The sequence below is a fragment of the Xenopus laevis genome, chromosome 1L (genome assembly GCF_017654675.1).
Source record: "Xenopus laevis strain J_2021 chromosome 1L, Xenopus_laevis_v10.1, whole genome shotgun sequence".
NCBI lineage: Eukaryota > Metazoa > Chordata > Amphibia > Anura > Pipidae > Xenopus > Xenopus laevis.
Window position 1 is genome coordinate 37865553 of NC_054371.1, and position 13524 is coordinate 37879076.

The window sequence follows — 13524 nt, forward strand, 5'->3', positions numbered from 1 at the left end:
GACTGTTGATAACATGACATTAAAATCACATTATGTTGAGTGTATTATTACATTGTAACTGAGTGATATATGATCCGTGTGGCTCAATGTTGGAATACGTTAGAACGGAATAACCTGTTGAAGGCAGGTACTATTGTATGGGGCACAGCTACATTCTGGCAGCAAACACATTGATGCATTAATAGCCTTGGAATTTAAAACAGCACATGTGTACACAAAATATGAAACTATAAGAAGATGGGGCAAATTATTAATATGGAATAAACTGGCAGCTAAACGTGTGGGGTTCAGGAGCAGTGCCTTGATCCTTCAGTTAAAAAAGCAGATGGTTACAAGGGTGTGCAGATTTTTTGGGGGAGGGAGGGGTGGACTAGTTTTGCAGTTACAAAATCACCAGAATTTACTGTTCAAGAATGAACATTTAAACTAAACTATCATTTAACTGTAACCTGATCTGCTGTCATCTGAATTTCATCACTGCAGGACCCCCATGGAGTTCACCAACTGTTAACAAACCTTATCAGTTCAGTTTTTCTTGTTCAGGCTCCATCCCTTACCAAACCAATAACTTATAGGACAGTGATCGATATTTGTTTACTTTCTGATAAATGCTAGAGGAGGACATGGTCCAGGCCAGATTGAGTAGTACACTGGTGTAAAGCTGGCCATAGACTCAAAGATTCGCTCGTTTGGCGACGAGCGGATCTTTCCCTGATATGCCACTAACGGCATGGCTATATCGGGGGTAATTCGAACGTTCGGCCGTATGGCCGAACGATCTAATTATGATACGTCAAGGAGCTCCGACGGGTCGATTGGTTAAAAATCAAACCTTCCCGATCTATATCGTGGCCAGATATCGATCGGGAAGACTTTGGACTTTGTTTGGACAGGTTTGGACTTTGTTGACTTGGTTAAAAGTCTCAACTATGGCAAAAGAAGTGAAAGTGATAGGAGTAAAGGTGGCCATAGAAGTAACAATTACGAACTTTCCTGGAAAAGATAGTTTCCAGGAAAGATCATTCATTTCAATACAGACAATAGAATTCTACCTGTATCTGACGATACAGCACTAACAATGGGCGATGTTCGGGTGCCTTCAAAGGCGCCCGATCAAAATTTTAAGGCCAGTCTGATAGACAAGCCAATCAATATCTAAGTCTTCTGACGATATCGGTTGGCTCGTCTCCCACCATACACGCACTGAATATCGTACGTAAATTAGTTTCATACGATATTATTAGTGCATCTATGGCAACCTTAAGTCCTGATCTGGCCAAAAACTGCTCAATAATAATTTAGTATAAGTTAGCTAGACTCAAGAGTAGCACTGATGATGCAATAAAACCCCTTCTCTTTCTGGAGGGCTGCTTTAAGCTTCTTTAGGGTAAGGGCACACCTGGCAATTCGGGGAGATTTAGTCGCCTGACGACTAATCACCTTGTCTTTGTGGCGATTATTCGCCCGAACGCCTTCCTTCTGTCTTGCGCCGACTATTCCTCATGAGGCAACTAAATCTCTCCGAATCGCCAGGTGTGCCCTTACCCTTATGTGGCAAAAGTAAAAATGACTGAATGCAGGTCACAAATATTGGCACCATAGTTAGAATATGACTGACTGATAAGAGAAGAACTGTTAGATAAGAAAAGAACACGAGAAAACCAGATAATGCATTTTGATTAAATCTGCTGGCAATCATAAGTCTATTGTAGTTTCCCTTCCATAAACTTATACTGTCACTAATGTCTTCACCACTTGCACCACCTGGCACCAACTGCACCAACTTGATTTAGGCCTGTAGGATTGTCTTGCACATCCGTAGAAGTGCACTGGCCCAGAACTAAAGTAACTGGGGATTGTATTTCAAATTTTGTGTGTAACATTCATATCTCAGGGACTGTGTTTCTCTGACACATAAAACCCTTTATTTCCTGCAGGCAAAATGTCTGCAGGTGATTACTCCCAATGAGAATGGGAATCAAAATGATGATGGCTTATTTGGCCGACATTTTTGCGTATCATCAACTTAGCCGAAGGTGTGTTTTTCTCACTCAGGTCATGCAAAAAGATCTTGTAGCGATCTTAAAGTTTGTAGTTGCTTCCCAGGTACTCTCAGTCCTATGTCATTATTCTGCATAGGTACCAGACATTGCCAATCGTTCCAATGAGCCTGAGATCCGTGCTCCATGAATGAGCCAGAGGATGATGTTCAGCAATGCTCACTGATAAGCTTGCTTTCCTTATAAGCAAATAATATTTTTTTCACATTTAAAAAAAAAAGACAGGCACTGTGAGTTTAGAGGAGTATGTTGGCCACACATCTCTGGCTCTATGTTCTGTGTTTTAATTAAAGAAAGATATGTCCATTTTTGTGAGCCAGATGGTTTCGAGCTAATAAAGAATTCTAGGAAGCCCCAAGGTTGCACATGCTTACTCTTGGGCAGGTACCAGAAAACGCAACTGGGAACATATTTTAAATCTCATGTTATATTAATGAAGCTTAACAACAAAGAAACATCCCACAACAATGCAAACTCCTGAAGAGAAAAAAAAACCATGGAGTTTTTCAAAGAAATAATACAAATTCAGGTAAATAACTGGTATTTGGAAAATGCAATTGAACAGTTTTGAGAAATGTCTGCAGTTTTACTACTCTTAACTTGAGAGTTCTTTAGCATATAACCAAGGGAAAAGCATTCTAGGAGATGCAGTCCAGCAAAATCAGGGGACCCAGGATAGGAAACAAGAATCTATTTTTAAATTGAATTACAGATTAACCATTTCATGGGCATACGGAATAAGAAAAAAAGATCAAGGCTAGATATACAGTGGCTTTAACAGAAAGACAACACCACAACAAACAATACATTGAACTGTTAACAAGGAGACGGGTATGGAACGCTGATGCTTTTAATATCCACAAACAAGGTAAGAGGTTAAACCTACTCCCATAGGTATTTAATACCAGTCTGACCTACTTATTGTCGAGAGCACAGTCTGTATGACGAGATGAAACACTCAGGATGCAAGGAAGTCAATTAAGAGATAAATAAGTCATAAAGTTCAAACATTTATTTTAAAAATTAATTTGGACTGAAACGCATTCTGCTGATATATTCTGTTAATATGGTGCATAAAAAATCTTAAACAAAAGCAAAACATGAAGAACAGTCAGTGCCAGAGATTAAAGGGGTCCTACAAACAAAAACAGGTTTTTTTTTGCATTATAAACGGAAATTATATTTATAATTGGAAACAAATCTAGTTATTTGTAAATTAAATGAACTTATATTGAAAGCTGTCTTTACTTATGCCTTGCTCTTCTCTGCTTCTGACTATTGAAATGATGTAGCAGTAGTCCGTCCTTTAAAAGGTCTGTTTTATAAGTTGGCTTCTGGTACATTGTTTCAGGAGTCAGAGCCAGGAAGGCTGAAAATATAAACATGTTTACAAATAATTTTCATACTGCTATGTTTTGTATTGAATGCATAGTGACGCACCCTTTAAATGGCAGCAATCTCTCCCTACCAGAGCTGTGGGATGAACCAACTTACTATCTGGGTAAAACAACAAATACTGACCCTCACAGCTGCAGTACGGCATACGGCAATGCCTTGTAGGTAAACAAATCTTGGTAATTGGTAACAAATTTAGACGCACAGGAGACCAGGAGATTGATTTAGATATGTGGGTTGCACCACTCTTGGTATAAATGTTTTACCCCATTTAGGAAAGTGGTCTGGGTCAGACTCAAGCACTGGTGGGAAGCATTTGAGGGGTTATGGTGGCCTATTATAGTTTAATGCTAATCAAAGTATTATTATTATGGTTCTTTAAATTAAGCAAAGGTGTTAAACTCTGAAACTTTTTAAGGGTCGGTTAAAAAATGGAGCCAACTGCAAAAACCTGGCACACAGTGGAATGGGTTTTGCGTAAAATGCACCCTGTTGCACATAAAATCTATCTGACATGGCTGATTTTTAAGTTTTGTGTTAGTTTAATATGTACCAAATAGGATTATTTTGCAACTAATATGGATTCATACAGCTTAGTTACCGGTGCTGTTTGATTTTAACAGAAATTTTCGTATTATTTATGGAAGTCCTCTCTCCTCTAATTCTAGCCATCCACACCAGCTATATTCTTTAAGAACCATTCAGTGTATCCTTTAAAGTTCCATAGATGTCAAAGTCAGACTTTCTGTTGGTTCTTTGCTAACTTTTCTTAAAAAAATACCAAATATTATCAATAATACATAGGTATTCCTTTACCCAAATCCACTCAAGTCTTCTCTCTAAGTGATTCCTCTATCTAATGAGACAAGCAGCTGTCTTTTCAAATACAGTAACTTTTGTTCTCCTTAGCCTCAGTGTTTGCTTTCATTTGCAAGTTCATATTACCAATGCATATTTCTAGCCATCAGACTATCTGCTCTCACTTTCCCCAACAATCAACACTGATCTTCAAAAAAAATACAGACAAGATAACATTGAGACATGCAATGTCCTTCCGTTACTTAAACAGTGAGCAGTACAGCTGTGGGACCTGTTATCCAGAATGCTCGGGATCTTCCAGATAAGGTTTTTTTTCTGTAATATTTATCTCCATACTTTAAGTCTACTAAAAAATTATTTAAACATCAAATAAACCCAATCAGATTGCTTTGCCTCAAATAAGGATTAATCTTAGTTTGGATCAAGTACAAGGTACTGTTTTATTATTACAGAGAAAAAGAAATGACATTTTTAAAATTATTTGATTAAAATAGAGTCTATGGTCGTATGATATTTTTCTGCCCTGTTGAGTTCTACTCCATTGTGTTCAGTACAGGTATGGGACCTGTTATCCAGAATGCTCGGGACCTGGGATTTTCCGGATAACAGATCTTTCTGTAATTTGGATCTTCTTATCTTAAGTCTACCAGAAAATCATGTAAACATTAAATAAACCTAATAGGCTGGTTTTGCTTCCAATAAGGATTAATTACATTAGTTGGGATCAAGTACAAGGTAGTGTTTTATTATTACAGAGAAAAAGGAAATCATTTTTTAAACATTTGAATTATTTGATTATAATGGAGTCTATGGGAGGCAGCCTTTCCAAATTTGGAGCTTTCTGGATAGTGGGTTTCCGGATAATGAATCCCATACCTGTACTAATATATGGAGCTAAACGATGTTCAATTGTTTTCATGGGCAAAAAGCCTAAGGCCCTTAGGGCTCTTACACATGAGCGTTCTGACCTGCGCTCCCCTGCGTTCCATTTTTTGGCGTTCAGCCGCAGGGGAGCGCAGGAATAGACGCAAGTCATTATTTGAAATGGGGCTGTACTCACTCAGGCGCGTGTAGGCGCCGAACGCAGGTTCAGACGCAACATGCTGCATTTTTCCTGCGTTCGGCGCCTACACGCGCCTGAGTGAGTACAGCCCCATTTCAAATAATGACTTGCGTCTATTCCTGCGCTCCCCTGCGGCTGAACGCCAAAAAATGGAACGCAGAGGAGCGCAGGTCAGAACGCTCATGTGTAAGAGCCCTTAGGCTAGTGTTACTCTGAGGCTGTGTCACTTGAGAAGGTTTCTTGCACATGTTCTCCTTGCTACTCATATATTTATACTAGTACAGGTATTGGATCTATTATCCAGAATGCTCAGAGCATGAGGTTTTCCTGATAATTCATAATCCATAATTTAAATCTCCATAATTTAAATCTACATAATTGAAATCTGCTGAAAATAATTTAAACATGAAATAAACCCAAAAGGCTTGGTTTTGACTCCAATGAGGATTAATTATATCTCAGTTTGGATCAAGTACAATGTATTGTTTATTCATTACAGAGAAAAGGGAAATCATTTTTAAAAATGTGAATTATTTGAATACAATGGGTAATGGCCTTCCCCTAATTAGGAGCTTTCTGGATAATGGGTAGCAATTAAGTAAGTAGGCCCTGCCCTGGCTAATTGAAATGCTTTATTGAAGAGTATCTCTGAAACACATACAGCTTACAGGATATTAAACATTCCCTTGTATGATCTATAACTCTAGTCAGTTGGGGCACACAGGAAGCTGTAATCCATAACAGCTTGGGGCATGGCTTGCCACATTAACTGCATGTTTATTTCTTTGAGGCTTTATTGATTGGAGGAAATGATATTAAGATGTTAAGTAACCGGGTATGAACAAAACAAATTTATAATGGTCAGTCAGTGCCTGGAAATGTCCTTTTCTGATAAATCACAGACACAGAGTTGGTCAGTACTTAATTAACATGTTTTCTTGCCTCACTTGAATAAATTTCCCATGAAGGTTATAAAAATGTAAAATGTTATCTCTGGGAATAATGCCGGTTTTGTAGGTAAATTTGGAGACATGTGATACAATTAAATTTTTATCAGCCGCTCTCTGGGTGCCATTAATATTTCATTATTGCATGACTTAGTAAATCATTTTCTCTGATGTTGCTTCGGAAACTTTCATCTTCAAGTTCAACCAGTGTAAAAAGTAAAAGGGGAAAGATATAAATTGATAATAAAAAGCTTGAAATTGTATCAGTTTAAATAAAGGGCAAGTTGCTTTCTTCATGTCGTCTTTCTTGTTATGGGGTTGGAATGTCTCGATATATGTAGGTGACTGGGAGTCTCTGCTGTAGGGTGTGAGTTTATAAAACCTTGAGTAGGGTGCAGGGGAGTAGGCTGCAATAACAAAGCCCCTACATACAAAAACATCCCTTGGGGCAAATTAGAGGGACCTTCCATACACACATAAACGCTGATCCATGGAGCTTGCACTCTATAGGCAGAAGGCAAAGAGCTTGCATCCCACTAAGAAAGTCATTAATACCCCATACATTGTATCACTCACCAACAGCAGCTTCCCATACATCAACCCAAGCTCTGTAAAATATATGGCAGTAAGTGCTATGCTGCATTTGCAAAATGATCCTTCAGATGGATTTCACAGAGGGAGACGCAGTTAATGTTGCTATATTTTTGTTCTCTTGAAATATTCATTTTTATTGGTTAAAAGCTATGTTTGATTCATTCTCTTATGCGCGTTGTTATTATTATTATTCTCAAGAGCTTGCACATATAAAGCCACAGATATCCTGGTAACTAGAGAAACTTTCAACAAACCAGTAAAGAAAACAGTTCTGGAGATGATTAAAATATGTTGCTTGTATTATAACACTGCTATGTACCAAAGATAACCCCAGTGTTAAAGTGATCATACACGGGCAGATTAAAGCTGTCGATATCGGTCCTTTAAACCAATTTGGCATCTTATCTGCCCATGTGTGGGGGCTTCCGATGGGTCCCCCATGACTGATATCAGGCCAACTAATATCAATTGGGTAGCTTTGATTGTTGCGGCGATCGAGGGCCGCATCGGCTAGTTGACGTGGTCCTCGTCCTATTGGCGCCAATTTGCTTTGTTGTAATCCGATCGTTCTGCCCTAGGGCCGAACATTCAGATTAACCCAATATCGTCCTGTTGTTAGTGGATATAATGGGGAAATATCCACTCGTTTGGTGACCTTGTAGTGCCAGGAGTGTAACTACATAGGAAGCAGAGGGGCCCAGTAAGGCCCTAACTAATAGGCAATTTACCAATGTTGTGGGGCCCAGTATAATGTAGTTACACCACTAAGTCGTGCTCCCCACTCTACAGACAGAAGCAGTGTATCAGGGGGGAATGCTTAAAACCGATGGGAGACCGGGGGAGAGAGCCCAAAACTAGTAACGTTTGAAAAATAGGTGGGGTTGAAAGCTCTGAAGTGTGGGTTTTACATGGAAGAAGTGTAAGGGCTCATTTACAAGGTTAGGGCAAGGCCAAGTGCAGGAGTTCTTTGGGTCTACCCCCTACATATTTCCTCAAGAACTGCCAAGGGCAACCCATACACCCTCATATGTCCTTGAACTTAGACAGATACAAGAGGTCCTCTGCACTCATTATCAATATATTAAGGATATTGAAACATTTTGTGCCTGAAGCTACTAAAAATGCCTTACCCTGTAAACAAAACAGGGATTGTTTGTCCATATATTGCAATACATTTAAGATGGCCAACTACGTTAAGTAGCTTGAGGCACAAAATGTCTCAATGTCCTTAATATATTGATAATGGGTTGAGTGCCGAGGACCTCTTGTATTTGACTATTCAAATTTTGTTGTCACAACCTCATCGCTTAATGTTTTTAAACATTAGTGGTGAGCACAACTTTCCCTTGTTTGTTATAGTTTATGTCCTTGAACTACAGCTACAAGCATCACTCTAAAACACAAAATTATTATGCTGACATTTCAGTAAAGCTCAGTACATCTTATTTTGAAACAATTCACTGAAGATGCTTATGTACCAAGCTTTATGGAACCATCAGCATATAATGCAGTTTCCTATATGTGGCCAGGCATGGATTTGTGGGAAGGCCACAAAGGCCTAGAGGGGCATGCCACTCAACTGAATCCTGATTTTTTTGGGTGCATTGGAGATCTGACCACTCTTTAAATCTCCCGTGCACGTAATCCCCAGTGCTCAGGCTCTGGAAACCTGCACATGGGTGTGCTCACAGGGGTAGGAGGTTGGCAGACAAGAGGAGAAGCTGCAGGACCCTCTGGCCTAGGGGCACCCAAAGCATTGAGCCGGGCCCGTATGTGGCCTGAATACTAGTGCATTTATTAAATCAACCAGGACTGGCTATCTTTGATACCAGAGACAGCACCTGATTGGATGTTTGTGCTCAGTACAATACCATAGAAAAGACTGAAATGTACAGGGAAAATAACAAAATACAGTACTTCTTCTATAGTGGTGAAACTAGGGGAAAGGCAGCTTTATTGGTAAGGATGATTGGGGTGAGGGTCACAACCACAGCTGATAGCTGCTTATTGGGTGCTCTCCTCTTACTATATGGAATAAAGGAGAGAAATAGGAGAACAGTGTACACACTTTGGCACTGCTTTGTTTGTGGAAAAGCCTTGAAGTGTCCAGAACATTATCTATGCTCATTAAGTATTTTACAGGGAAGGGGGGCCCCTAACAATTGGGGCTAATGCTTCCAATGGCCAATTGTTGCTGAACTAAAACTTCCAGCAAAGCCCCCCTCTCTGGCATCAGAAGCAATGGGACAGCCACAGTTTGCTTGTTATTTTTTTTTCTTATTTGACAATAATTGCACAGATTAAATAATGAAATGTAAACCAAAGCTCTTCCCTGACAATGCCTGCTCGGTCCTGGAAGTAAGCCTGGTTTCTTTAATTAGCAAAATCCATTAATGTGAAGAGACTGACGTAGTTGGTACAAAAAAAAAAGACTTTTTAGAAATGTTGTATCCCAAGCACTTAGGGTTTGCTCCAGTTGCTTTCTTGTACAAAGCCCAGTGCATTAGTCAGGCTCTAGTGAATGGCTAAGCGGGTCTGTAGCATGCATGAGGGCAGGTGATCTTATATAACATGAAAAGCCAGGCAGTCAGAAGAGCAAGGAAAGGGACGCCTGTACTTCTGCTGACAGTTAGGATGGAAGGCAGTTTATAGGCTGAACCAAGACAAATATCAAAGGAGGTTTAGTTGTAATGACAGCACTGGAGAAGATAAAAGCAATGCGCCTTAGGGAACGAGACAGAAGAGATATGAAAGGAAGCCACAGGCAACTGAGAAACATGAGAGTATAGTTTTTTTCAGACAAGATCCTATGTGACCCAATATCCATGGACAGAAAGCAGCCTCTCTGTCTACTGAGAAAATCAACGGTCGCTGCTGACTTTTTATTCAGTGAAACCTTTTCATTGAGATTGAAAAGGAGGATAATGCAACGGTACATTAACAGTATATTACACCAGGGTGGATTGGGATGCCTGCTCTAAAAAGACAAAACACATCAGTTCCTAAATTGTTTCAAAAGTCAGAACCAGCAGTGCATAGAAAGCAGAATAGAAAGGGATGGAAACACTGCTTACAGCAGCAATTACATTTACACCGGGAGAAAATGTTCAATTAAACGTATAATGGAAAGCTAATTAGAATTACATGCACTTTGAAAACATAAATTGGGTTGAGGTCTCTTTTAATGCTGAAGCTCGTGTTCTGTGAGTAGCACACAGGCAAGAAGTGAGCCTGAAATGAATATCTGAGTGATCATCACATGGGTAATTCCCATTAACAGCATTATCACTGCGATTGATGCATAACAATTGCCCATGTTAGATTATATGTTTCCTAGAAAACACTATAAAATCACATATTCACTGTACTCTGTGGATCACTTATACTGAATCCTCTAATCTGAACAAACTAAGCATATCTACTGATACTGGTTCTGTATGAAAAATTATAAAGAATGAATAAGAGAATGCCTTCAAGTCATAGGCTGCCATCATACATTCAATATGTGATATACTGCCAAACAGAGACCGTGAATCTGGCTTCTGTATAAAATATGCCCAAATTAAAGTGGGCAATAACGGGCTGATCCGATCGTGGGCCCGTCTTGGTCTGTCGGCATCTTTTATTGGCCCGTGTATGGGAGCGTTAAGAATGGATATGAGTTTATGGGTTATGCATGTTTTTACACATCACAGTAAAACACAACACCTGAATAGTATCTGCCTTGCGCAGCTCTGCCCTGTTAAACAGCACCATGTAGCCATCTAATACAATGTTTATAAAGAGTCTAGTTCCGATCAGTTCCTGTACTTACCGTCCATTGTCCCGTCCTACGCCCCAGACTCTGATACTAACAATGGGCTGAGAATGAAGCAGCGTATGGTCCATCGGATCCACCAGGTTCAGCATGTCATTCTCCAAGATCAAGTACATGTCTTTACCCTACAAGAAGGGACAGAAGAAGAATAACACTGTTGCTAAATGGAACCTGTTTCTACCTCGAAACATTAGAAATGCTTTGCCTTTGACAAAGCCCGAATATAGCGGGTGAAACGTGGGTGAAAATTTTAGAACTGTTAGGCAGGGCGTTGGAACTTTACTCTAAATTGAGGCATCAACTTGGTTGGTTGGTGGAAAATATGAGTCTACCTAATTGCTGAGAACAGAAACTGCTGGATCGTGCCTCTAGACTGCAGTATAATACATTGGTTAGGCAGGCGCAATACCCAGTGTCACACCAGCTCATTTATATGCTCATTTATATTTTTATACCCACTGCCTCTAGGGGGGGGAATTCACAAAAGTGTCGGTATAATAAGTAACCCAGAAGTGGCGGTCGACAAATTTGTAAAATGTCGTACGAACGGCAAATTCACAAAGGCAGATGTTACCATCTCTGAATGTCTCGTAAGTCCGACAATTTTCTAAAATGACGTATATCTTTTCATCGTACAAACGACATTCACCAAGACTTTTCAAAAGACAATTTGACCGACATTTTCATTTTGGAGAGCCTAAAGTGTCTGAAAAAAACGAGTTTACGAGTAATTCATAAAAACGTCGGGAAAAGTGGCGCCGAAAAAACCACGCCCACTTTTAACGACACTAATTCAAAAGTGTCGTACATTGGCGGAGGAATGCTCTGTGAATTTGTCGGCTGTTGCTACGACACTTTCTACGACATTTTAAAGACATTTTTTCGTTCCCGACACTTTTGTGTATTCCCCCCTAGGTGTTCCATCCCCCTGATCCTAACCCTTGTTTTAACCTATTTCTTTGGACATTTAATATTTATTAAATGTTACATTTTAAACTTACACATATGAGATGGGTCAGCCTTTCTTTCTCTCCTCTATGCTATCATTTATAAACACTGGGCAAATTTGCTCCTGGGCAGTAACCCAGAGCAACCAATCAAAGATTTGATTTTTACAGGCAGCTGTAGGTAGAACAAAGAAAGTATACATCTGAGTGATTGAGTGATTACTTGGAACCCCTCCAGCCACTATCTTACCTTTGGCTAGGGAAGGGGGGGATACAGGCTGCTCCGTGCTGGGTGGGGAGTGGGCAGGCATAATGTGGGAGGGGGAGCCAGGGGAGGACAGTGGGCAGGTTGCGAAGTACAGTGAGACCTCCGAAGATTTTTTCGCAGGGGGGCCCGGCGCACTGTAGTTACACTGCTGGTGGTTGCTATGGTTACTTGCTGGGGCAAGTTTGCCCAGTGTTTATAAATGAGCTATGAGTTATAGTTTCAAGTGCTCACTTCTGTACTGTGATGAGAGATATGATATGATATCACAGCATGGCACATCAATGTCATTTTATCTAGTCCCTTTTATAGAGCAACAACTACATCAAGGTCAGTCAATGGACAGCAAGGACAAGTAATGAAGGGCACTCCAGCTGTGGAGGTGAACTGAAGCCCTGCAGGAAACAGACAGAATACCTGCCCCTAATTGTCAGACTGCATTGCTTACTCTTACAGCTTCTAATGTATTGAATTATGAAAACTGACATATCATACGGTCAGTTCAGTTGTCTCATTTACAGTGGGTATTAAAACAAAAAGAAGAAAAAAAATTATTGAGTCATGCTTTAATTGATAAATAAATGGATATCCCCTTTAACCCTCCTGCCTCAGAGTAAATGTGGTGACAATGACATTCACTTGTTTCTGCAGTAAGATTTCCTGCTGCAGCCCAGAAATGCATTGGACCTGTTTAGAGCAGCAAAAATATGTAATTGTTCACTTATCTTCAATGAGATGATATCTTGACAAACACATTTTTTTCTGGCACTTCAAGTTACAATTCAGCAACACATATATAGACAGAGAGAAGGCAGTGTGTTTGTACATGCCTACGTATATGAACATGATATGAGATGAGATGTTTGTTTTGATCCTGTTGGAATTGAAGCCATGCACTCTGAAGACCAGGTCAGGATTAATGTGGTTTTTCATATTGGAGTTAACTTTCAATATGATGTGATATTCTGAGACAATCTGCAATTTGTTTTCATTTTTTATTACTTGTGGTTAATGAGTAAAAACGAAAGATACAATAAAATTGTAGCTTCACAAAGCAAAGGGTTTTTGGCTGCCAGGGTCAGTGACCCCTATTTGAAAGCTGAAAATAGGCAGAAGAAGGGAAATATTTCAAAAGTATGAATAAAAAAGAAAATCAACTGAAACGTTGGTAAAAATAGGCTGATTACTGATTGTCTTAGCCAACAGATGCCAGGTGATTCCTAGGGACCTTTAGGACAGAGACACACGCTCAGATCCGGAGACATTAGTCGCCCAGTGACAAATCTCCTCTTTTTCGGGGCACCTAATTTCCCCGAACTGCCTTCCCATGCTTTCTCGCTGGCTAGAATATAAATCAACCTCAGGATGGCACTCGGACCACTTTGTTTTCAGAAGTCGCCTGAAGTTTCCTCATGAGGCAACTTCGGAAAACAAAGCACTCCGAGTGCCATCCCGCCGTCGATTTAGATTCTAGCCAACGAAAAGGCATGGGAAGGCAGTTCGGGGATATTGTGCGCCTCGAAGAAGAGGAGATTTGATGCTGGGCGACTAATCTCCCCGAATCTGACTGTGTGTCTCTGCCCTTATGCTGTGCATTTACTGCAATCTTGTTACAGG

General features: G+C 40.0%; 1 protein-coding gene across 16 annotated transcripts in view; it reads right to left on the bottom strand.

Annotated features, from left to right (window-relative positions):
* The window catches only part of apbb2.L (amyloid beta precursor protein binding family B member 2 L homeolog), a 166200-nt gene that overhangs the window by 32958 nt on the left and 119718 nt on the right, over positions 1 to 13524 (bottom strand). For all 16 annotated transcript variants that reach the window (XM_018229369.2, XM_018229328.2, XM_018229377.2 and 13 more), the window contains one exon: positions 10693 to 10820. In XM_018229369.2, coding sequence (XP_018084858.1) covers positions 10693 to 10820 — 128 coding nt within the window. The remainder of the gene's footprint in view (positions 1 to 10692; positions 10821 to 13524) is intronic.